The sequence below is a fragment of the Carcharodon carcharias genome, chromosome 6, assembly GCF_017639515.1.
Source record: "Carcharodon carcharias isolate sCarCar2 chromosome 6, sCarCar2.pri, whole genome shotgun sequence".
NCBI classification, from domain to species: Eukaryota; Metazoa; Chordata; class Chondrichthyes; order Lamniformes; family Lamnidae; genus Carcharodon; species Carcharodon carcharias.
This window is the reverse complement of record NC_054472.1, coordinates 51,312,638-51,340,010: the sequence shown is the minus strand read 5'-3', so window position 1 is coordinate 51,340,010 and position 27,373 is coordinate 51,312,638. Positions and strand designations below refer to the sequence as shown.

The 27,373-nt window shown below is 39.6% G+C and overlaps 1 protein-coding gene across 2 annotated transcripts in view; it reads left to right on the top strand.

The window, feature by feature from the left end:
• The window catches only part of fbxl2 (F-box and leucine-rich repeat protein 2), a 221,297-nt gene that overhangs the window by 146,910 nt on the left and 47,014 nt on the right, over window positions 1-27,373 (top strand). For both annotated transcript variants that reach the window (XM_041190237.1, XM_041190238.1), the window contains 4 exons: window positions 6,528-6,602; window positions 8,513-8,643; window positions 12,551-12,611; window positions 17,554-17,598. In XM_041190237.1, coding sequence (XP_041046171.1) covers window positions 6,528-6,602; window positions 8,513-8,643; window positions 12,551-12,611; window positions 17,554-17,598 — 312 coding nt within the window. The remainder of the gene's footprint in view (window positions 1-6,527; window positions 6,603-8,512; window positions 8,644-12,550; window positions 12,612-17,553; window positions 17,599-27,373) is intronic.

Here is a 27,373-nt window from a genome sequence, read left to right as displayed (position 1 = left end):
TATAGTTTTTGCAAGACTTCCCTATTTTTATACTCCATTTCCTTTTGAAATAGAGGCCAACATTCCATTTGCCTTCCCTGTTACCTGCTGAACTTGTATGTTAGCTTTTTGGGATTCATGCACAAGGACTCCCAAATCTCTCTGTCCTTCAGCCTTCTGCAGTCTTCTGCCATTTAAGTAATATTCAGCTCTTCTATTCCGCATGCCAAAGTGCATAACCTCACATTTTCCCACATAATATTCCATCTGCTAAGTTTTTACCCACTCACTTAAGCAGTCTATATCCCTCTGTAGAATCCCTGTCATCCTCACCATTTGCCTTCCCACCTATTTTTATGTCATCCACAAACTTGGTGATAGTACGTTCACTTACCCCATCTAAGTCATTAATATATGTTGTAAATAATTGAGGCCCCAGCACTGATCCCTGTGGAACTAGTTACAGGTTGCCATCCTGAAAATGCCCCCCTTCTCCCAATTCTCTATCGTCTGTTAGTTAGCCAATCCTCTATCCGTGCTAATATACTACCCCCAACACCATGGACTCTTAACCTTAAGTAGCCTTTTTTGCGGTACCTTACTGAATGCCTTTTGGAAACACAAACATATTACATCTACAGGTTCCCCTTTATCTATCTTGCTTGTTACCTCAAAGAATTCTAATAAATTTGTTAGGCATGATTTCCCCTTCATGAAGTCATGCTGACTCTGCTTGATTAGATTATGTATTTCTAAATGCTCTGCTTTTACATCCTTTAACAGCCTCCAACATTTTCCCAATGACAGATGTTAAGTTAACTGGCCTACAGATACCTGTTTTTTGTCTCCCTTCCTTTTTGAATAAGGGTGTTACATTGGCAGTTTTCCAATCCTCGGACTTTTCCAGAGTCTAAGGATTCTTGGAAGATCACTACCAGTGCATCCACTCTGTCTCGGAAGGCAGTGGAAGCGGGGTCATTGAATAGATAGATTCTTGTTAAGCAAGGGGAATCAAAGCCAGGGAATCAAAGCCTATCGGGCGTAGATGGAAATGTAGAATTCGAAACAGAGATCAGTCATGATCGTATGGAATGTTGGAGCAGGCTTGAGGGGCCGAATGGCCTACTTCTGCTATTTTGTATGTTTGTATATTTAACCTATTCAGTTTAAAAAATAAAAATAAAAAATTGGCCTACATAAAATAAAATCCCTAGGTTTGTGCTTCTTTAAAGCATAGAGACCCAACTCTTTGAACCTGTACGGGTAACTAAGATAATAAATACTGGGAATTAATTTTGAGGCCCCCCCACCCCAGCCCCGCACCCTTCTCAAAGCCCCAATATCACCATCAAGTGAGGAACCAAAACCAGACACTGTATTCCACCTGGTACCTAATCAGGATGGTTCTTTTTCACTCATGGGGATGTGACTGTCGCAACCATTTTTTTTGCCTAACCTTAATTGCCCGACAAAGAGCTCTGAAGAAGGGTCATATGGACTTGAAACATTACCTCTGTTTCTCTCTCCACAGATGCTGCCAGACCTGCTGAGTTTTTCTAGCATTTTTTGTTTTTGTCTCCCATAATGCTGTTAGGTGGTGAGTTACAGAATTTTGACCTAGTGACAATGAAGGAATGGCTATATATTTCCAAGTCAGGACAGTGAGAGATTTGGAGCAAAGTTACAAATGGTGATGTTGCTAAGTGTCTTTTTCTTATTTGTTGATGAGATGTGGGCGTCGCTAGCTCAGCCAGCATTTATTGCCATCCTTAATTGCCCTTGAGAAGGTGGTGGTGAGCTGCTTTCTTGAACTGCTGTAGTCTATGTGGTGCAGGTACACCCATATGTGCTTATTTTGATCCAGCAATAGTGAAAGAACAGCGATACAGTTCAGGGTTAGGGTTTAGTGTGGCTTGGAGGGGAACATACAGATGGTGGTGTTTTTATGCATCTGCTGCCCTTGTCCATTAGGTGAACATGGTTGCAAGTTTGGAAGGTGCTGTTCAAGGAGATGCTGCATTGCACCCTGTAGATGGTACACACTGTTGCCATTGTGCGTTGGTGGTGGAGGCAGTGAATATTTAAGATGGTGGATGGGATGCCAATCAAGCAGGTCGCTTTATCCTGGATGGTGTTGAGCTTCGTGATTGTTGTTATCCAGCCAAGTGGAGAGTATTCCATCAAACTCCTGATTTGTGCTTTGTCCATGGTGAACAGGCTTTGGGGAATCAGGAGGTATGTGGCACTCTGCAGAATTCCCAACCTCTGATGTGCTCTTATAGCCACAGTATTTACATGGCTGGTCCAGTTCACTTTCTGGTCAGTGATAACCCCAGGATGTTGATGGTGGTAATGATGGTAATGCCATTGAATGTCAAGGGGAGATTCTCTCCTGTTGGAGATGGTTATTGCCTGGCATTTGTGTGGCTCGGATGTTACTTATTAGCCCTAGCCTGAATGATGTCCAGCTCTTGCTGCATTTGGACATGGACTGCATCAGTATCTGAGGCGTCAAGAATGGTGCTGGGCATTGTTGAATCATGAGTGACTTCTGACTTTATGCTGGAGGAAAGGCCATTGATAAAGCAACTAAAGATGTTTGGGCCTTGGACAACACCCTGAGGAACCCCTGCAGCAATATCCTGGTACTGAGATGGTTGACTTCAAAGACTACAACCATCTTATTTTGTGCTAGGTATGACCCCAACCAGTGGAGAGTTTTCCCCCAATTCCCATTGACTTTAATTTTCTTAGGGCTTCTTGATACCACACTTGGTCAAATGCTGCCTTGATGTCAAGGGCAGTCACTCTCACCCCACCCCTGGAGTTCAGCTCTTTTGTCGATGTTTGGATTCAGGCTGTAATGAGGTCATGTAAAGACCTGCTGCTATCGTTCTTTTAGGTTGTAGCAGTCATGGATTTGGGAAGTGCTGTTGAAGAAGCCTGGGCAAGTTTCTTTAGTGGATCTTGTAGATGGTACACACTGAAGCATGGTGCACCTGTGGTGGAGGGAGTGAATTAATTAGAGTGATGGCTGTGGTGCTAATCAGTGGGCTGCTTTGCCCTGGACAGTGTTGAGCTTCTTGAGTGTTGGAGCGGGAAGTGGAGAGCCTTCCATCACACACCTGACTTGTGCCTTGTAGATGGTGCAAAGGCTTTCTGGATTTGGGAGGTATCACTCACCACAACATGTACAATCTCTGACCTGCCCTTGTAGCCACAGTATTTTTTGTGGTTGGTCCAATGGTGACCCCTGGATGTTGATTGTGTGTTAGGAGTTAGAGATATGTATGTGTATTTGTGTCTGTTAGGAATAAGCTTTACCTTTAAATTTAATTTGTATTTCTGTATTGGTGTGTTAAGAAAGGGAGAATTTTCTTTTAGTTTTACTTTAAAAGATACCTGCATTTTAATGATGTTTACGACTCTTGAAGGGGAGTTAAAACAAATAAGATAGAAAAAATTGTGCTGTTGCCGAGCAACAAGGGACCAGAGCGAGAGGTCCCACATAGATGCAAAGAAAACGAAAGCAGTCCGAGTCGAGTTGGTCATTATGCTTCAAGGTGAAGGGAGTAGTTTAAGTCTTTCTCTAGCTGATATACTAACAGACTGCTGAGGAGAATATGTCCAAGAATCTTAGATGAGTTGCTCAAAAGTTAAAGTAACAGTGAATGTCAAGTGAGTTCTGGATCTCGAGAGGTACCAAGTTGTCAGCAGTCTCCTGGGAAAGGGAACTGCGGGGAGCAGATCCTAAAGGGAAAAGAGGCTTCGAGAAGCCCTTTAAGTTGAGTCATAGGACAACAACAGGAATTTGGAACAAGGTCCTGTTCAGTGGAAGTGAAAGTTAGGAGCAGAGAGGAAGGCTCCAAGCTTGAAGGAAGAAAGCTGCAAGATGCAGACTTAAAGCAAAATAGGCTTGTGAAAAGCCTGAAGATCCAAGGAGACAGCCGAAGGTCTGCAACTCTTTACTCTGGGCATGTGAAGCAGTGGTATGTTCTGTGGGCATGGCTGAGCATTTGCGAGAGAGTGCGTGGAAGGCAAAGCTTGAATGCACGTTGCAATCCAGGGAGAGGAACATTGGAAGGAGAGTTCGAAACAGTGGAGGTGGGTCCTTGTGGAAGGTGCCGGAGAGCAAGTGTCGGTTTGGGAGAGGATTCCAAAGAGAGCTCTTAAAGTGGAGATTGGAAACCCTCAGGTGAAAGACAGAGTTCAGTGAGACCGGTTGGTGTTTTGTGTGACAAGCATCTGGGGAGAGTTGTTGAGTGATCCATAGCATCCGTTTGGGGTGGCATCTGTTACTTGGTTTCAGTTGTGGTGTGCCTGGTTACAAGTTGCCTATTGGTTTACATGGACTGTTTACTTACTGTGATCATGAGAGTACAAGATATCTTTTGTAACTTGTGTTATCCTTACGAATCTGTAGACATCTGTAAAGACTTAGTTGTGGGTGACGGAGTATTGTAATATCGTTCATCTTTTTCTTGTTCAGTAAATGTTTTATTCTTTTGTCAGAAGTTCATCAACTGACTCCCGTGACTCTGTTCAATAGCCACTCTCCATGTTTCTAAACAGGAGTAAAAATCAAGCTGGGTTCCACCCTAGGATCCGGATTGTCCGGTAGTAACATCAGCTAGGATCATAACATGTGGGAGGTTTGATGATGATAATGCCAGTGAATGTCCTTAGAGGTGGTTAGGCACTCTCTGGTTGGAGTTGGTCATTGCTTAACACTTGTCTGGCTAGAATGTTGCTGGTCACTTATCAGCCTAAAACTGGATATTGTCCAGAACTTGCTGTGGGTGGGCAACTTCATTATCTGAGGAGTTGCAATTAGAATATTGAACATTGTGCAACCATCAGTGAATATCCTCACTTACGATCTTACAATGATGGAAAAGTAATAATGAAGCAGCTGATGATAGTTGGGCCAATGTCCAGTTGTATTGAATGCTTTAGTGCTGATGTATTCTGAGCTTCCCCCAACATTAATCCCACCTCTATAGTGCATTCGTATGAACTGCATTGGTTAGCAATTTTTATATATTAGAGTTTAATATAAGATTACATACTGCAAATCTTAGTTCATTTTTTGTCCAGCCTCGGGGTACACAGCTCCCTTCTGGCCTATTCCTTGGTTCTTTATTTTATCTATTAAAGCTTGGTGCTTCCGTTTCATATTATTAACTTTCTTTGCAATTGCCGTTAAATTAATGTAGAATCCATGCAGCCTTAGCTTTGTGGGGTGGAAGAGGAAGAGAGCCAAAGTAACACCCGTATTCAGAATTGTGCACGTCCAAATTTTTCATTAAGTGCAAGGGAGGTTAAATGTGTTTTTTGCCTTCCCCTTTATGGTTACATCTACTGGTTTCCCTGCTGCCACCTGCTGAAAAGGACCGAAGCCTATTTTCAGAATGAGATCCACATATAGTAATATTGAGTATTGAAGTGGTTGATAACCTAACTGTCATGGCCCTTGCATGGTGCCAAACATATGACAAGTTTCTTGATGGCCTTTTTATCTTATTTGGATTATAGACAATGATTTGTAGATGGAGGGTTGACTTTGCTTAAAAAATGAACCACATTATCTATAATAAATAAATATGCTTTGTATTTATTTAATTTATTGTTAATGCCACAATTAATGTTTATTTCTAATGTCCCTTATTTGGAGAATGATGGGCATTTTATGTAGTCCAGATGATAATATTGGTGTTAATGTGCACATAAAGTAATTGGTAAGATTGTCCAATTACGATTTTGCATCTCGGAAATTGAATTAAACACGTATTTTGCAAGTGTTTGACACCTATTATATCTGCTATGAAATTATTTCTTCACCATTCCAGGACTTTGTACAAATTGTGACATTTGGGATACCAAATAGCCCCAGTTAGATGCAGAAATTTGTGAAATCACAACAGCAACCAATTGCTTCCCCTAACCATGTCCGTGGGCAACTATTTGCCCTGCTCTGCCCCAGCATACATGAGCTTACCCTGTTTTTGTTAAGAAAATACATATTGGACTAGTTATATAAAATACATCAAACCAGACACATGCATAGTCAGGATTTATATTGCAAACTCTGTTTCAGAGTAGAATCTATTGAAATTCAAAATTGAATGAGTTTTACAATTTAAGTGGATTAAGCTATCTATAATTTATGAAGATAAAAACAAAAAAACCGCGGATGCTGGGAGTGTTGACTGATCATAGTTTCTGTTCTACATAGTTTTAGCTAACCAGTAAGTATTTCTTAGACTGTTCATTTTTTACCTTGCTACCACATCATTTCTTAACAGTTGAAGATTCTTTTTCATACATGTCTACATTTTACAAAATACTTATAGAAGTTCCTTTTTTAATCAATTTAATAGAATAATACAAGCAATAGTTTCACAAATGAGTGCTTCTGTTGGTAAAGATATCTCTAATGCACTAAAGAACACGACAACATTGGTACCTCCATTTAAACCTGTTCTGATTGCCATTGTGGTTGATGTCTTGTTTCAAAGGGAGTCAGTATAGTTATTTTTTTTCAACAGCTGGATGATGACTCATTGAAACACATACAGGTTCACTGTCCGGAACTAGTGACACTTAATTTGCAGGCATGTTCGGTAAGTATTGGTTTACTTGTTTTAAAGTTAAATTGTACTTTTTCTCTGATTTTAGTTCTGGTGTTCATTTTTGACAGATTTACTGCTGAGATCCTAGTCAGTAGGAACATCTCAGTTATGTAATATATATGATGCTGGGCACCAATGTATGATATATGCTCATAACCAAAAATTTAATAGTGAAAGTTGTTGCAAAAACCTGTGTATCTCTATTTGTTATTACGATTACCATTGATTTAATCTGGAATCTATGTAACCTTAGTTTTGCGGGACAAGGAGGAAAAGGATGAGAAACAAAGCGACAGAACTCGCTTGTGTTCAGAGTTGTGCATGTCCAAATTTTCTAAAGGCGCATGGGAAGTTAAATGTGTTTTTTGCCTTCCCTTCTTTGGTTGCACCTACATTGCTTACAATATCCTGGCTGAAAATGAGGGAAACAGTTTGGACGTTTCAGCCAGAACTGCTGCTGCTTCAGTCAGTGGAATTTGCAGAAGTGTGTTTGGGGTGAATTGACTAAAGATTTTTCTTTTTTTTTGTAATGAAATACATGATTTCAACTATCTTTTCTCGAATAACAAGCTAACATTATAGCACCATTGTTTCTTTACTTTGTTCTTGATGACTAAATTCCACTTCAGTGTAATTGCAGTTTTATTCTGTTAGACTCTAATTTTATACTTATATTGATAATTAGTAATCTAAAACGTGTATTCTTTGTTTGACACCTTCAGCTTACTGGTTTGTTTGCCAGAAAGGGCAAGTTCTAGAATTGGGAATAGCAATCACCATTTAACACCTTGGCTTTCCTACAGTGCAAAGGGCATGTCTGATCCACAAGAATAAGAGCCCTAAAGCAGCCCCTCTGTTTCCTTGATATTTTTTAATAACTCTTGTTTGACTATTTAACATGAGTATCTGTTTTATTTGACAACCACTTTCCTCTCCATTGCTCCTGCATTTCTAATCAACTTTTGGTAATTTTCATCAGTGTTTCAAAGTTATTGATTTAGAATACTGCCTAATGTGAGTAATAATGACTTTGCTTCAACCTTTTATATATTGTTCAAAATGTTGCAAGAGTCTTGTCTGGCCATGAAGTTGCCATAAATGCCTTTTGGTTGTTTATGATATCATTTCTGGTCAAACTTACCTGTGCCAAGAAATGCCATCTTACAAGAGTGAACTCCTTGGCAATATTGATTACTGCAGTAGAATCCTACGCCATAGCCTCCTGTATATATGTATTGCATCAAACAAGCTTTATTAACTCCTCACTTCATGTGCTGCCATGAGCATTGCAGCTCCAAGGATATTAATCATTCTCCAGAATAGTTGAACTCAAATGACCAGCCAGGAAAACTGCAGCTTAAGATTTGGAGTACAAATCAATGAAAACAAGAGGATGAATCCTATTCATCTTTGCAAGATCCTCAGTATGATCTTTTCATCAGGAGTTTGCAGAATGCAACAATGTCCAGAACACACAAGTCATCGTCATAGAAGTTATTGCTGTAGATTAATGGCCTTGCAGATACCACTATGTTAACTTTGATCCGAATAAAGGAGGCATAGGCAAATGAGCAGTGGCAACTTTCAAGGTGGATCAAAAGTACAGTGCCCATAGAACATTTGTTGAGTATTTTTATGCATCTCCCACCTCTTACTCCAGTAAGTTTCAGGTGCTGGGCCAAGACTGCAGCTCAAATCTTCAACCTATAACTGGTTTTCATTTGATAACCTGGCTATAAAGAGGGACCCCATCCTTAAGGCACATCTTTAAGCAGTGGTTATCCACAAATTTTCTTACTGATTCTGTCAAATTACAAGGGCAGAACTGATTTTTATTTGATTTGTTGCTAGCCTGATGTTCTGAAGCAGCTAATAATCTGTAATTCTGTTTGCCTTCAAAGCAAATCACAGATGAAGGATTAGTAAGTGTTTGCAGAGGCTGCCATAAACTCCAGTTTCTATGTGTGTCTGGATGTGGAAACATTACTGATGCTTCCATAACCGCATTGGGATTGAATTGTCCTAGACTAAAGTGAGTATGACCATCAGATATACAGATCAACTTTACAGAAGCTCCCTGATATTGAAAATAAAGTTGTCAAGTAGTTTCAATAATTGCTGCTTACATTTATATGCAGCCTTAATGTTACAAAAATCACAGACATTTCTCAGCTGGGTGGCCAGTCAAGTTCCATGTTTTGATACAGCAGTTGGTAAAGGCTGAGTTATTTAAAATCCCGGAGGGAAACTTTAAACAACTGTCACAATCTATATTTTCAATTACTATGTTTGAGATGCAACTCTGAATTCAGAAATGAAATCACCAAGCCTCCAGAGGCTTTTTATATAAATTAAATTAAACATTTATTAATTTTTACAAGGTATTAAACACATACAGATCTACAAATTATTACCATAATAACTATTAAACAAATCCCGAAATTAATAACTCCCAGGTAATTTTCCCTAAGGCAACAATAATCCATAGACTTTAAACTGACGCCAGGCAAAGCGCATTTTATCTTACGAAATCAAAATGAGGTTCCTCCCGGTTTGTTTCCTTTGCAGAAAGTTGTAGGACTTAGAGGCTGCTTAGATGCCTCTTAAATGCCTCTGACTTCCACACACAAAACTCTTCAGTATATACCTAGCCTTCCCTTTGAATGCAAATTCTCATTGTATCACCAGGCCCTTTGAACTCTACCCCTTATAACAATAAAACCCCTTTCATAGTACCAGTTTTATTAGTAATATAAATGTATTGCTGGTGTCTCCTAGCTAGGTGCAAAATTTCACCCCCCAGTCTTTGAATGGTTTCTTCAACAAAATGCAAATGTATCCTCTATCTTACTGTTTAACATCTCAAAACTACTATATGTCAAAGTACCCAGACTAACTGGCTTTAATCCAGTTAAAACACACACACACTCACCCACAGACACAGACCCCACTACAAGCCCAATTTAAAATAATTTCCAATAACATTATATACACTAATTGCTTCATGACATCCAAAGGAGAAGGAATAATTCAGTTTCTGTCTGTTTTGATGTAACTTCCTTGGGGAAGCATTGGCAAGGCATAGGGTATAAACGATGCTGGGCAGTCTTCAATTGGTACACTATCCAGTTGTTCACTAGAGGATTGCTACTCTTCAAAGTATACAGAAATCAGATATAATTATGATTCTGTTTACTGTCAATTGGGGTTATGGGAAATGGATAATTAAGTCACTTACTTTGGAAATGAGAAGAATTTGAGATGATCTAATGGAAGTTCCCAAAACCTTGAAGGGAATTGGAAAAATTGTATCAGTCAAGTTAAACACTCAATGAAAATGAAATCCAGAATATGGAGAGAACCAGGAAAATTTTTCTTCAGTAAAGGGTGCTAATTGTAAACTAATTAATTGTAAATTAATTAATGTAGGTGGGTGGGAGGTGTATTAATTGGATTCATTTGTGTCCTTATAAATAGACACTGGCTTAAACTGTGGTTGTTGGGGTTAGGATGTGGTGGCTTGTAATCTCTAATTGTGTAAATAAATGGTAATAAATTTGTAAAGATTGGCTCAGTTATATTCTTCACCAACTGGCTTTCTGAAACATAACAAAGGGGCAATGTAGAACAAATGACTGGAGAGGCCACTGGAACATATAGTACAAATGAGAAATGAAGCAACTCAGTTATTAAAGAGAAGAAATTTGAGGAATGTGGTGACATGACGAGCAGACGGGATTTAGATTAACCAAGCATGGATAGATTTATTGAATGAATTTAATGGCTTTTTCTTGTTGCTAAGTAAAGTTGTGTTCATATGTTTAAGATTTGCTGTTTTTAAAAATGGATAAAATTATTTTAATAGTGGTAAAATTGTGCAGATTTGCTAACATTTGCATCAGACGTAAGTAAAGTTGTGTATTTTAAATTCCTGGAAACTGTAAGAAGTGATCTTTAGTCATTAATCCCCCATTCATTTGATGCAAATTGTTCATTCCCTTCTCCAATTTTCCTTTTTATCCCTGTTTTTCCCTCAAGTCTTACTGAGGTATGGTGTCTCAGATGCCTTCAACCTTCCAATAGCCCCTTCAAGTACATTAATCATCTGTTTATCTTGATAAGAGCTATTGGATGCTTTTCAACAATGGATTGGTGGTTGCCATGAGAGGTTGATTTGGCTTTTTTCCTTGAACCAGTGTAACCTTTGTGGTGTTGATGCCTCCATCATGATGTTGAGTAGGGAATTCCAAGATTTTGACCCAGTAGTGATGTGTCCAATCAGGATGAAATGAAACTTGATGGGAATACTTGTTGGTGATGGTATTAGCATGAAGTTGGTGCTCCTGCTGTTCTTTGTGGTATAGGTTGCAGGACTGGGAAGTATTGTTAAGTAGGCTTGGTAAGTTGCTGCAATACATTCTGTAGATAATGTATTAGGAGTGGAGATTAAACTCTGACTGGGGAACTGATCAAGGTGTCAAACTTCTTAAATATTGTTGGTGCTGCCATGAGGTGAGAATTGAGCCTCTCAGAAAATGGAGAAACGTGGAGGAGTTAGATGTTGAGTCACTTATTGCAGAGTACTCAGCCTCTGCATTTTTCCTGTTGATATAGCTCTTCTAATTAAGTTTCTGGTCAATCATGGCACCCAGATCTTTTTACCAGCCTCCTAACTCCTGCAGGTCTGGCAGCATCTGTAACTCTTTCGAGTACAAACCCGTTTCCATCTGTTTCAGATGAAGTTACATTGTTTCATAGTTTGCCATTCTGAGATTTGAACTCTCGATCTCAGGGTTACAAACCCAGTACCATAACCACTTGGCTATTTCGGCCAAGCCAATCATGGCACCCAGGGTGTTTGTGTGGGCCTCTGCTGTTAAAGATCTGAGGTGGGCTGTTTGCCTTTTTCCCCAGTTAATTATAATCACCTGAGTAGGAACTCCTGGTGTGTTTTTTAAAAATCTGCTTCCCATCATCCATGGACCTTAAATGACTGAGACCAGTAATGTACTGCTGATGCTCCAGCTGAAATTCAACAACTCAGCATCTAAGTCCAACATCATATTCTTTGCGTAGGGCACCTGGAAGTGCATTGAGCCCTGCCCTGAACCTCTGGGAATGCATTAGATAATTTCCAACCTATTTTGTATACTCTGCTTTCTTCCGCTTGCTATTTACTCAGTATTATTTAGCATGGTAATTTTTACCCAAAACACTTTACTAACATTGGTTTCATAATTATACTCCTTTAAAGATGATGTGCTCTGCAAACATACGTGAAAGACTTATTGTTGGATTTTCTAATTTGGGGTTTAACTTTTTTTTGGACTTTGGATTGAAGAAATGAGCTGCGAATAAATGTATGTTTTCTTGAGTCAAAAGTAAAGCAGTACAGTGTTTGTAATCAGAAAGCTTTGGATTTAATTGTTCTCAATATGATGAAAGTGCCTATTCCACTTTTGAGCACTTTCAGAACTGTGTCCAGAATTTCATCCTTTAAATTCATCCTCAAATTTTGGTTTCCACACAAGCAAGTGTACATAGGACAGTATAATTGTACTTTAGGATGATGAGCAGAAGATAAATCATACTGAAAAATATTCTGCACTTTTATTGCTCAGTTTGGGTTGATATGTTGGGAAACCATGTTATAATAGGAAAGGCATGTGTGTCACATGCTCCCTAATAACTACTGCAGGTTTGAAGTGCTTTGGCATAGCGAATGAAATTGATCTCAACAAAAAACAGATACTTGTTTTTCTCCATAATGACCAGCCAACAAAGTTGTGCTCACGGAAATCCCATTGCTTCATTTTGTACATTGCAATTTTGTTAGTACATTGTTGATAAAGAATGTGCAGATGAAAAAAAATTTCTCTCCTATCGTTTGTTGAGGACTGAGTTTAAAAATAATTTGAGTGCTGTTGTAATTCTTTCAGGATCCTGGAGGTAGCACGATGTTCACATTTGACAGATGCTGGCTTTACAGTTTTAGCGAGGGTAAGTTTTTTTTGGGATGCTCACTCTTGGCAGCCTTGGTTTTTACAGGTGACAATTATTGTGTTTGCGTATATAAAATGCCATTTACTAAAATAGAGCCATTGAAGTTTTCCCCAGTCATGACAACCTCCACATCATGATTGGAGTAGGGATGCATCTCTGTCAACATCGCTATGGATAAATCATAAGGCCATGGTCATGACGCTGGAAGCATTATACATGTGAACTTTGTTACTACTGCACAGTACGTTAAGAGAACCAAACCCGTGAGACCCTAGTTTACTTTTCCCTGCACCAGTAATGCATTCATGTCATTATTCTGCCAAATTATTCTCTTCCTGCATTTGTGAAAAGTTGTTAAATTGTGTTACCAATCGGTATTCATTGTCATTGTTCTGAATTTATCTTGGTTCCACCATGTGCCATTGCATATGCCCTAGACAACTTTTTACACTGATTCGTCTCAAAGCATGAGATACATTGCTCTAGACCTGCCTAAACGTTTTGAGCTTGTGCTCACCAGAAATAACTTAATTTATTGAGCTCGGTGTCATCAACTTCATGGTGCTACAGTTGCATTTATTTATGATAATCAAGACAGGTCAATTGTCTGATTTAGCATTGGTTCCTCTGTCAGCATTATACAGCTTGGGGGCACTCTTCCTCTTTCTTTACTCCTGTTCCCCCAAAAGTTGTTGATGGCCACCTTTTAAGTACTGGATGTGTTCAAAGCCCACTTCTCAGGTTCACTGCAGGCCTTGGGCACTCTCCCAGTTTCTACCTCTGCTTACGGTTTGTAGGCTATAGAGGGTCCTGTGCCCAGATATGGTACAGGTTTCTCTTGACATTATTGACTAGAGATTTTAATTCCATTAATTCTTCTATCTGGGAATGCAGTTAGCTTTACTCAACTGGTCCCTCTCGCAATACTTAGCCTAGCATCGGGGTTCTGCCCCCAGAGACCTCTTAGCCTGTCGAGGCATGTGAGAGTTTGAACCAGACATTGATGAAATTAAGTGAGTGGACAATTGTACTTTTACCAGCTGGTACACCTTTTGTCAAATTTGAACATCTATTTTTCAGGACAATTCTTCACTTCAACAACCTTGGTAATCTTGAACTGGTGGCAATTCCTCCAGCTCTGCTGCTTGAAATTCCTCAGAGGAGTGAGGCTGAGGGTGGTAATGGTTCATATCATTCAATTGCTAGGTCAAGGTACCTAGCCACAGTAGAAGTGAATGATTTTTCTTTTGCCTGGTCAACCAAGATGTAGTTTCCAGGTTTCAAGCTGCTAGTGCTGAATACTGACCTCCTTTCTTTTGCCTCCATGATATTCATTAAATACTTGGTTAATTGTAGACTACCTATGGCTACAATGCTTGCATATCCATCCTTGCATACATGACTAGTTTGTGTTAGATCCGTTTAGTGGCACCATTCAACACGTGCTGTAACAATAATCTTGCATTTACGCAGTATCTTTTAACATAGGAAAACATCCCCAGGTGCTTCAGAGAAGCATAATTTAAAAATAGGATGCTGAACCAAAGAGAAAAATATTAGAATTCATGACCAAAAGGTTGGTCACAGGTGGGTTTTGAGGTGGAGAGGCAAAGAATTTAGGGATGGAATCCCAGAGTGCGGAGCCTTGACAGCAGAAGGGATGGCTGCTAATTGTGGAGTGAAGGAAGATGGATAGGATACTGGAGTCAGAGGGACGAAGTGTGTTGGTGTGGCTGGAAGGCAAAGGTTGGTGAAAGATATGGAGGGGTGAGATCATGAGATTTAAATACAAGGCTGAGAATTTTGAATTTGAGATTTGGCGGGAATCTTGAGCCAAAGTAGATCAAAAAGTGTTGAAGGACACAGGAGGCTTGATATTGGATATGTTATGGGTAAGTGTTTAGATGAGGTGAAGTTTATGGAGGGCAGAGGTTGGGAGGCCAGCTGTGAGAGTATTGAAATGGCTAAGTCTGTAATGTCAAAGGTTTGGATGAACTGAGCTGGGGGTGAAGGCACAAAATATTGCAATGAATTAGGTGGCTATTGTGACTAAGATTACATGGGGTCATAAATTCAACTCCGGATTGAATATGACACCAAAGTTATGAACAGCTTGGTTCCACCTGAAGCAGTGGCCAAGACAGGGTGGAATTAGTTTTGAGGGTGTAATGTTTTTGGTGAGAGCCAAAAACAATAATTCATCTAAAGATGTTTAGATTTATTAAATATAATAAAGTTACTGGAAATCAAAGTGGGACCTGTTGCTAGCGGATGCCCTGTTCAGATAATCAAGAAGTCTTGACCCCAAACTATATTTAATGAAGACTGCTTGGAGAAGGAAATTGGCATGCAGCAGTTCATGGTCAACTGCAGCAGCCATTTTCATAATGCCAGGGCAAGACTAATGAGATTCACGTGCAAGCAGTCAAAATTTCTACCTGGTCATCCTTCAACATGCTTTCGTTTTCCCAGTGAGTGCAGATGGAGCTCAGCATCTGGTTTGGTGATTCAGCCAAAAACATCCTTCAGATGTGCAGACAGAACCATTGCCAACTTTGACACTGGAAATTATTTGGTATGGAGCTTATGATGGGGAGCCAAGGTGATGGTTTCAACAAGGTGTTTGGCTTCGTTAAATATAGATACGTTATTTGGTCAAAATACCACTGGACACAATGCACGTAATTCAATGGACTGAAACTTTGAACGGCATCTCTGTTTCTCAACCACTTTTAATCTATGTTTCAAGTCAAGCCACTGTCTCTTAGACATTTACCAGGACCTACTTTCAGTACAGAATAATTGGTGTTTTGACCAAGGGATAACACTTGCGACAAATTTGAATTGGGGTGGATTACATAGCAGCCAATTCATTGGGTTTTCCCACAATGCAGCCTAATGAGAGATGATCCAGGGCATTTGAGGACTTGGAATTATCCAATGATCTATCTTTTTGCATCATCTATCATCAACTTAATTTCTCAAGGACACATCATCCCTTTTGCTGATTTTTGTGGTTCTTTGGAAAATCAGAAGAGCTGATTCTGGTAATACTGTATTCACCTTGCAAACTAGCTCTTGGGCTTCCTAATATTATAAAACTCTGATCTGATATTACTTTTGCACAGTAAAGGTACTATTTTGCCTAATCAAGTGCCGTATGACTTGAGAAACATATTTCTACAATGAAGGTCTTTCCTTTGGTACTTGTATTTGCAGTTGCGAAATGAGTTTAGCTTGTAGGTGTTTTCTTTGATTTTAATATTTAGCATCATGTCCACTTGTGGCAGAAACCAATCTTTGTTTTTTTGTTTAGCAATTGGTGTTCTCTACAATGCAGTTCTTGAATACCATCTTCTAAGTTATGTTTCATTGTTAGGTTCTAGCCCCATAATTCTATGAGTGCCAATAAATCCTCCTTGGGATCTTTATTTTCACCTTTTGAACCTCTTGACTCCTGTGATTTGATTTAGCCCAGTCTAAAGCCCAATCCAGATACTGATTAGTCTTACCTGTTCTATCGTGTTTTAAATCCCATCCAAGATTCCAACTGAAATTATTTATTTTCATCCACGTGGGTTGATAATCCCTTCTATCTATTCATCTTTCCACCAGTCAAACATAAACGTTAAGCCAAGGCCTATGCACAGCGAAGATCACATCGTTCAGCTCTGATTGTGGAATATTGTGTACGAAATGGCAGCGGATGTTGTGTTCACCTACATGACAAGTGACTGAACTTAAAAATAATTCTTCATATGGATTCACTCCCAACAATGTATGGAAAATACCAAGAAAAATTATCTAGCATGTAGCATCATCTTCATTCTTCCAGTTGACTGCTTGCACATACCATATTGTTATCTGTTTACTCCATCGGACATTTCAGGAGTTAACTACAATGGAAATTTGAAGGTCAAAATAAATTGCTATCTCAAACATATGACTGCTTTGTATGCTGTGTAGAATTGGGAAGAAGTTGCATCTATAATGCTTTCAATGTCATGACATCTCATCAAAGCATCTTTGAGAAATAATCCCTCTGATTTCCTGGCTCACAGATATTGTTGAATCTCTCATGTAAGCAGTGCCTTTGCTTCAAAGAATAAAAAGTGAGCTTTTTGTCTTAACTGTAAACTGTTGCATACTTTGTATAATACAGAAACGGACCATTCAACCCACCTGGTCTATGTTGGCATATTGCTCTACATTAATTTCTTCATACCTTACCTCATCTAACTCTAAGATCATACATTTCTAATCCTTTTTCCCTCATGTACTTATTTAGTTTTCCCTTAAATGCGTGCATGTTATTCACCTCAACCACTCTTGTAGTAGCATGTACCACATTCTTACGACCCTGAGTAAAAAGGGTTCTCCTGAATCCCCTATTGGATTTAATAGTGACTATCTTACATTTATGACATCGAGTTTTGGACATTCCCACTTGTGGGAATCTATGTCTACCCTATCTTACTCTTTCATAATCTAAAATACATCTATCAGAGAACTCAAGACTTCTCTTTTCTAGATAAAAGAATCCCAACCTGTTCAGCTTTTCCGGATGAGCAAAATCTTCTGAGTTCTAGTATCATCCTTGTAAATCTTTGGTGTGCCTTTTTCAGTGCCTCAATATGCTTTTTCTAATATGGAGACCAGAACCATTCACAATCCTCACTGTGATTGAAACAATTCTGTTTAACATAATTTCTCTGCTTTTCACTTCTATCACCCTAGAAATGCACTCAGTGTTTGGCTCTTTTTTACAGCCTTATAAACCTGTCAGTATATCTCCAATTTTGCATCAATTAGGATCAAAATGGTGTACATAGCACACTGGAAAAAATTGTGTTATAAGATATGTAGAGTACAGAAAACATGCAACTTGAATAGGACATGCTATTTAAACTAACTACATTTTTTTAAAACTGTATTTTAGAATTGTCATGAACTTGAAAAGATGGATCTGGAAGAGTGTATTCTGGTAAGAACTTCTTTTGAGTCTGATGCTTCATTTGTATCTTGTATTTGAGCTATCTTCATAGGTTTGCTATGTAGCTATTCCTAAGCTAATACTGAGGCAGAGGGATTTTTTAATTTGTAGAAGGGACTGGGTGGCACCATAGGATCGTACCTTGTGCTTTGACCTATGGTGCTTAGTTTTGGACAATTTTAACCGAATTCCTCTGGGCATTGTCTGTAGTACAGAATGTGTCATAATTTAGCATTATATCAACCCCTGATGCATTAGGGATTAGGTTTCCTGGCGTTTGGGTTAATACATTATTGGAACAGAATTGGAGAAGCCTTATGTTTGTTCCTTACAGTATTAACTTGAAAGTTGTTTATCCTGTCAGTGGGTAACCGAACTCCATCCCACAACATTGCCTAGATGCCTAACATCTCCCTAGATAATAGCAATCTTTGCCAAAACATTGCATTTGCAAATTCTGAAAAAACGAGAAACACAATTTTCTTGAACTGCAGTTCACTATTCTAAAATCAGGTCAAAACAGCTGTCCCATTTCTTTGCCCATCTTGTGCTATATATGAACATATATGAATTAGGAGGACGAGTAGGCTGTTCGGTCCCTTAAGCCCTCTCCACCATTCAATAAGATCATGGCTTATGATTGTGTCCTCAACTCCATTTTCCTTCCTAACTTCTATACCCTTTGATTCCCTTGTCAATCAAGAATCTGTCTAATTCAGTCTTAAATATATTCAATGACTCTGTGTTCACTGCTGTCCGGGAAATAGAGTTCCACAGATTTATGACCCTCAGAGAAAAAAAATTCTCCTCATCTCTGTCTTAAATAGGGGAGACCCCTTATTTTTTAACTGTGTTCCCTAGACGTAGTCTCTCCCATAAGAGGAACTTGCTTTCAGCATCCACCATGTCAAATCCCCACAAGATCTTATATGTTTCACTAAGATTGCCTCTCATTCTTCTAAATTCCAATGGATACAGGCCCAACCTGTCCAACCTTTCGTCATGGGATAATCCCCTCATTCCAGGAATCAGTCAAGTGAGCCTTCTCTGAACTGCTAATGTAATGATGCCCTTTCTTAAATAAGGAGACCAAAGCTCTACACACTACGCTACTCTAGGGTGTGCTCTTACCAATACCTTATGCAACTGTAGCAAAGCATCCCTACTTTTATATTCTATTTACCAATAACATTCCATTTGCTGTCCTAATCACATGCTGCACCTGCATACTAACTTTTTATGATTCGTATACTAGGATACCCAAATTCCTCTGTACCTCAAGAGTTTTACAATCTCTCCATGTTTAAATAATATGCTGCTTTTTCATTCTTCTTGCCAAAGTGGACAATCCCTACATTAAATCCCAACTGCAAAATTTTTGCCCACTTTCTTAACCTATCTATATCTCTTTGCAGACTCTTCACAACTTTACCTTTACGTCATCAGCAAATTTAGCAACCATACATTTGATCCCATCATCCAAGTCATTAAAATAGATTGTAAATAGTTGAGGCCGCATTTTTCCATTATTAATTGCCAGACTCTCTCTGGAAAGGACCAGTGTTTGCTTTACTTGCTCATTTCCTTTTTAAATACCTGTAGAAACTCTTTCTATCTGTTTTATATTTCTAGCTAGCTTTCTCTCATCTACTTAATTCATTCTGTCTAATCTTCTAACCTGCCACTAATCTTTATGGAATTGTATGCTTTTTCTTTCAATTTAACACTATCTTTAACTTTCTCAGTCAACCTCCTTCTCCTGGAGTCTTTCTTTCCCACTGGAATGTATCTTTACTGAGTGTTACAAAATATCTCCTTAAATGTTTGCCACTGCATCTTTACTGAATTATCCTTTTATTTAAAATCCCAGTTCAAAGTTCAAAACACTAGCCTTAGACCCACCCTTCTCTCCATTGAACCGAATGTGAAATTCAATCAGGTTATGGTAACTGCTACCTAGGGGCTGTAGAGGGATAAATACCTGATGTATAGGGATAGATGTAATATTCTGATTATTTTTGTTCTTGTTTTGACTATTGGTAACCATGAAATTTTTAGGTTATTTTGTATAGGATACATTATGCTATTGGAAACTTTTGAGCATTTGGCAACATGAATAAGCAATGTTCCACAAGATCTAAAGATACCTTGTTGAAACCACCATGATGTTTTGTGCTACAGTATTAGCAAATTATAGTATATTGAGTGGATGTAAAAAGGCCCTGGAGGCAGTGACCACCATTCAGAAGGGCAAGTGAAAAGAGGACCCAGAGATTCAGCTAATCCCTTTGTTTAGAAAACATAAATTCAGACATTCCTAATGCAACCAGCATTAAGTGTGGGAGTTTGGTCAGTGGAGAGAGGTGCTCCTTTGCTTTTTCTAAATCTTTCACCCTGTAGGAACTGGTTTTTGCTCTGCTACAGGGGAAGGAACTGGCTGCTTGTTGAGTATCTGGTAAGTGGTCAAGGGTCTATTCTATTCCGAAGGTTTAAAATAGTACAGGAACTTGTGATGAGATTAATAAATATATTAAAAAAAAAATAACTGAATAAAATAATTAAGTTAATTAATTAAAGCAGATAAGTATGGCAGGATAGGTGATGTGCCAAGTCTGTAGCATGTGGGGCTCCTTCATACCAATGTTATCCAGGACAAGCATGGCTGCAGTAAGTGTTTGTGGCTTGGGGAGCTTCGATTCAGAGTCATTGAGCTGGAGGCTGAGCTGCGGACACTGCAACATATCAGGGAGGGGGAAAGTTAACTGGATGCTTTGCACTAGGAGTCGCTCACACCCATTAGGATAGGATCTTCTGATTTGGAAGGTGGTCAGGGACAGGAGAATGTGACTGTGGTTGAGGTTGGTAAGAGGGCAGGAGTGTCAGCCTCTGTAACTGTCCAATAGGTTTGAGGTTCTTTCAGCTCATTTGGATGAGTGGGGACTGCAGGGTGGATGAGCTGACTAAACATGGCATTGTGGTACAGGAAGCCATTCAAGTGGGGGGAGCACAAAATAATGCAGTGGTAATAAGGGACAGAAAAATGAGGGGGAATGATACTGTTCTCTAGCAAGGAGCGAGGGTCCAGGTGACTATTTCCTGCCCAGTGCCAGGGTTTGGGACATTTGCTCAGGGCTGGAGAGGAGCTTGCAGTGGGAAGGAGAGAATCCAGTGGTCATGGTCCATGTAAGTACCAATGACTTAGGCAGGATGAGGAAGAAGACTCTACATCCTCAGTATGAGGAGCAGGGAACCAAATTAAGATGCAGAACCTCAAAGGTAATAATTTCTGGAATATTACCTAAGCCATGTGAAAATTGGCATTGGACAGATAGGATTAGGGAAATGAATGCATGGCTCAAAGACTGGTGTGGGAGAAGTGGATTCTGGTTCATGGGGCGCTGGCACCAGTATTGGGAAAAGTAGAATCTGTACCATTGGAATGGTCTACACATGAACCATGCTGGGGCTGGTGTCCTCACAAGCGCATAACTAGGGAAGTAGAGTTTTAAATTGAATAGTGGGGCCAAGGGATCAAATTTGGGAAAATGTGGTAAACCAAAAAGTAGAGATAAAGCAAGAAAGAAAGGTATTAATATGGGAATTGAAAAGCAGACTGTGGCAGGAAGGGACAGAATACATCAGCAGACAAGGCTAGATGCTACAAAAATAATAAAAGGACAAAACTAAACAAACATACAAAAAAAAGGAGCAGAAGTAGGCTACTCGGCCCCTCAAACCTGCTCTGCCATTCAATAAGATCATGGCTGATCTCTCTGTTTTGAATTCCATATTCCCATCTACCCCCAATAAGCTTTGATTCCCTTGTTTAAAAAGAATCTATCTATTCAATGACGCTGCTTCTCATCTGTCCTGTAAAGGCAGGCCCTAATTTTAAAAACGGTGCCCTCCTAGTTCTGGACTTACCCACAAGAGGAAACATACTTTCCACATCCACCTTGTCAAGACCATTCAGAATCTTATATACATCAATCAAGTCACCATTCACTCTTCTAAACTCCAGTGGAAACAAGCCCAGCCTGTCCAACCTATCCTCTTAAGAGAACCCACTCATTCTAGGTATCAATCTAGTAAACCTCCTCTGAACCGTCTCCAATGCATTTACGTCTTTCCTTAAATAAGTAGGACAAAATTATACACAGTATATGAGATGCTGTCTCACCAATGCCCCGTAAAACTGAAGCATAACATCCTTACTTTTATGTTCAAATCCTCTCGTAATAAAGGACAGCATTCCATTTGCCTTCTTGATTATTTGCTGTACCCGCATACTAACATTTTGCGACTCATGCACTAGAACATCTAGATCCCTCTGCACCTTGGAATTCTGCAGTTGTTCTCCATTTAATAATACTCTGCTTTTTTATTCTTCCTGCCAAAGTGAACAATTTCACTTTTTCCACATTGTACACCATCTGCCATATTTTTGCCCACTCACTCAACCTATCTGTCTGCAAACTCCTTATGTCTTCTTCACAACATACATTCTTACCTTTCTTTCTCATCTGCAAATTTAACTACTATGCCTTCACTGCCCTCATCTAAGTCATTGATGTAAATTGTAAAAAGTTGAGGCTCCAACACAGACACCTGTGGGACTGAGAACGAGGGTTTAGCCTTACAAGCTTTGCAAGGGCAGAACTAGGGTAGATGTGAGGAGGTTCTTCTCTTTCCAGAGAAGAGTAAACCTGTGGAAGGCTATCACCTAAACGTATGTAGCATTCGAAACAAAATAGATGAACTGAGTGCAAATAGAAATAAATAAGTACGATCTGACAGCCATTACAGAGACATGGCTACAGGATGACATAGATTGGGACCTGAATATTGAAGGGTACGTGACATTTTGGAGGGACAGGAAGTTAGTAAAGGGTGGAGGGGTGGCTCTTAATGATGGTATTAGCACATTAGAGAGGGATGGCCTAAGTTCAGGAAATCAGGACGCAGAACCAGTTTGGAATGAGGTGAGAAATAATAAAGGCAAGAAGTCACTTGTGGGAGTGGTGTACAGGCCCCCTAATTGTAACTACACAGGACAAAGTATAAAACGAGAGATAATGGAAGCTTGCCAGAAAAGCGCAGCAATAATCATAAGAGATTTTAATTTACATATAAACTGGAAAAATCAGATGTCAGTGGTAGCATAGATGAGTTCATAGAATGTTTTTGGGATAGTTTCTTAGAACAGCATGTTCTGGCGCCAACCAGAGAGCAGGCTATACTAGACCTTGTATTGTGCAATGAGATATGATTAATTGATAACCTCATCCTGAAGACACCCCTAGGTAGCAGCAAGAGTACTATGATTGAATTTTACATTCATTTTCAGAGAAAAACGGCTACATCCAAGACTAGTATTTTAAACTTAAATACTTGCAATTATGAGGGCATGAAAGTAGAGCTAGCTAAAGCAAACTGGAAATGAGGTTAAAGGGATAGATCAATAGACGTTCAGTGGCAGATATTTAAAGGGACATTTCAGAATACACACCTCATTCCAATGAGAGAGAAAAATTCCAAGAGTTCACCATCTGTGCTTAAATAAAAAAGTTAAAGACAGCATCAAACTTAAAGAGAAAGCAAAGAATTATGCAAAGACGGGTGGCAGGTCAGAAGATTGGAAAGAATATAAAGAACAGCAAAGAATGACAAAAAGGTTAATGAGGAGAGAGAAATTAGAGCACGAGAGAAAGCTAGTTAGTAATATAAAGGCAGATAGTAGGAGTTTCTATAAGATATTTAAGTAAGAAAAGAGCTAACAACATGAGCGTTGTTCTTATAGAAAGTGCGTCCAGAGAATTGATAATGGAAAGTAGGGAGGTGGCGGATGAATTCAACAGGTATTTTGCTTCGGTCTTCACTACAGAAGACACGAGTAACATCCCGGGAATAGCTGTAAATCAGGAAATGAAACGGAGGGAGGAACTCGGGAAAGTTACAATCGCCAGGGAAGTGGTAGTGAGCAAATTGTTGGGTCTGTGGGCTGACAAATCCCTTGGTCCAGATGGACTTCACCCTCAGGCTTTGAAAGAAGTGGCTTGTGAGATAGTTGGTGCAATGGTTTTAATTTTCCAAAATTCCTTAGATTCAGGGAATGTTCCATTAGATTGGAAAATAGTAAATGTAACTCATTTATTCAAAAAGGGAGGGAGACCGAAAGCAGGAAGTGACGGGCCAGTTAGCCTAACATCTATCATAGTGAAATATTAGAAGCTATTATTAAAGGTGTTATAGCAGGGCACTTAGAAAAATTCAAGGCAATCGGGCAGAGTCAACATGGTTTTGTGAAAGGGGAATCATGTTTAACTAATTTATTGGCATTCTTTGAAGGAGTCACATCTACTGTGAATAAAGGGGAACTGGTGGATGTACTGTACTTAGATTTCCAGAAGGCATTTGATAAAGTGCCACATCAAAGGGTATTGTGCAAAATAAAAGCTCATGGTATTGGGCTAACATATTGGCATAGATAAAAGATTGGCTAGCTAACAGAATGCAGAGTTGTGGCATAAATGGGTCTTTTTCTGGTTAGCAGGATGTGACGAGTGATGTGCCACAGATCAGTGCTGAGGTCTCAACATTTTACAATTTATGTAAATCTCTTGGGTGAAGGGAATGGTTGCTAAATTTGCTGACGACGACAAAGATAGTTAGGAAAGTAAATTGTGAAGAGGACATGAGGTTACTAAGGGGCATAGATAGGTAATGTAAGTGGGAAAAGATCTGGCAATTGGAGTATAATGTGGGCAAATGTGAAATTGTTCATTTTGGCAGGAAGAATAAAGAATAAACTTATCTAAATTGCAGAGATTGCAGAGCTCTGAGATTCAGAGGGACCTGGGATATCCTAGAGCATGAATCACAGAAGACTATTATGCTGGTACAGCAGGTAATTAGGAAAGCTAATAGAATGTTGTCATTCATTGTGAGGGGAATTGATTACAAAAGTAAGGAGGTTATGCTTCAGTTGTACAGGGCATTGGTGAGGCCACATCTGGAGTATTGTGTTCAGTACTGGTCTCCTTATTTAAGGAAAGATGTAAATGTGTTATAAGCAGTTCAGAGAATGTTTACTAGACTAATAGCAGGAATGGGCAGGTTTTCTTATGAGGAAAGGTTGGACAGATTAGGCTTGTATCCACAGGAATTTAGAAGAGTAAGAGGTGACTTGATTTATATTCTGCACTTAACATAGGCACATTAGTTAATATCTTCACATGTACAGCACAGAAATCTTATAAATTCCCAGCTTTCTCCCTCTCCCCAGATCATACCATGGGGAAATCAGACATTGGCATGAGAATTGGCAGTTTTTTTTAAGTGCAGTTGATATTTGGTACAAAATGAGTGTTAAAACATGAAAGTAATTGGCCATTTAAATGTGAAACTTGATTAATCCTGACATACTAGACGCGTTTTTGTAATCGCCACTTTTACTCGGAGAAGAAGAGAATTGAATATAAAGCAGGTGGTACCCATACAGGTGGACTCCAGATACCACCTACATACATTGCCAGTTTGTAGTGAAGAAGTAAGAATCTCAAGATGAAACTGCATTTAGGAAACTTATTATTTTTTATTCATTTACGGACTGTGAGCTTCACTGGCTGGGCCAGCATTTACTGCCCATCCCTAGTTGCCCTTGAGAAAGTGGTGGCAAGCTGCTTTCTTGAACTGCTGCAGTCCATGTGGTATAGGTACACCCACAGTGCTGTTAGGAAGGGAGTTGCTTGACCCAGCAACAGTGAAGGAACGGTGATATATTTCCAAGAGAGGATGGTGAGTGACTTGAAGGGGAACTTCCAGGTGGTGGTGTTCCCATGTATCTGCTGCCTTTGTCCTTCTAGATGGTAGTGGTCATGGGTTTGGAAAGTGCTGTCTAAGGAACCTTTGGTGAATTCCTGCAGTACATCTTATTGATGGTACACACTGCTGCTACTGTGTGTCGGTGGTGGAGGGAGTGAATGTCTGTGAATGTGGTGCCAATCAAGCAGGCTGCTTTGTCCTGGACGGTGTCAAGCTTCTTGAGTGTTGTGGGAACTGCACTCATCCAGGCAAGTGGGGAGTATTCCTTCACACTCCTGACTTTTGCCTTGTAGATGGTGTACAGGCTTTGGGGAGTCACGAGGTGAGTTAATCAACACAGGATTCCTAGCCTCTGACCTGCTCTTGTAGCCAGAATATTTATATGGCAGTCCAGTTCAGTTTCTGGTCAATGGTAATCCCCAGGATGTTTCTAGTTGGGGATTCAGTGATGGTAATGCCATTAAACGTCAAGGGGCTTTAGGCAGGATTCAACCTCCTTCCCCAAGACCCAGGGTTGAACTGGCTTTCGCGTGAGGCAGCTGCCCTCTTAACTACAGCTCAGACCGGGACTCAGGTCAGGACAAACAACTCAGGACATCCGTTGTTTCGATTCTCGAACAAGACGGTATATTCAAACTTGTACAAGCATTTGCAGGGAGAGCAGCCTCTTAGTCCACCAACAGGCTCTCTGCTGTAATTACAAAGTCTCATAACTTATATAATTTTTCTTAACATAATACATTTGAGTACATTTGAATGTATCCACTCGGTAACCGACACACAGGTACCATGTGAAAACTATCCTATTGAGTACATAAACATGTGATTCTGCTAACCAATTATTCTAAAGGGTGTATACATAATATATATTATCCAATCAAAATTAAAACACGTACACAATGACCTTGGTTCTCACAATTCAGAACTGTTTGTGTTTCATCAAAGCCCTCTCTTGTCTTAGCATGTCCTCCCATATCTAAGCTAAACCATCTGACCCATCCCTATCTGAGAGAGGAGTATACCTAAACTAACTTTGTGTTATGTTTTATCTCCAATCCAGCTCTCAAGGCTTCAACGCACCATTTTACCACTTGAATGGTTCTGTCTATGCCTAGATATTAGCTCATCTCTTGAAACTTTGTAAATCACACAAAACCCAAAGCCCCTTTGTGTGCAGTGTCCACCTGCTTACCCTCAGCTGTCAATAGGTTTAGCATCCGTGGCTGCTTGGAGATTTTAAGTATGTTTAGCAAATTCTTACTGTGTGCTTTTTAAAAAAAATATATATATATATATATATATATTTAATTTCCCCCTAACAGGCAATGGTTAGATTCTCTCTTGTTAGAGATGGTCATTGCCTGACACTTGTGTGGTGCGAATATTACTTGCCACTTGTCAAACCAAGCCTGGAAATTGTTCCAGGTCTTGCTGCATTTGGATATGGACTGCTTCATGTGTAATCATCAGCGAACATCCCCACTTCTGACCTTATGATGAATGGAAGATCATAGATAAAGCACTGAAGATGGTTAGGCCGAAGACACTACCTTGAGGAATTCCTGCAGTGATGTCCTGGAACTGAGATGACTAACTTCCAACAACCACAATCATCATCCTTTGTGCTAGGTATGACTCCAACCAACCAGGGGAGGTTTTCTCCCCCCTGATTCCCATTAACTTCAGTTTTATTAGGGCTTCTTGATACCTCACTTGGTCAAATGTGGCTTTTATGTCAAGGGTAGTCACTGTCATCTCACCTCGGAAGTTTAGCCCTTTTGTCCATGTTTGAACCAATAATGTAATGAGGCCAGGAATTGAGTGGCCCTCTTGGAAGCCAAACGGGGCATCAGTGAGCAGCTTATTGCTAAGCAAGTGCTGCTTGATTGGACTGTTGATGACCCCTTCCACTACTTTAATGATTGAGGGTAGACTGATGGAG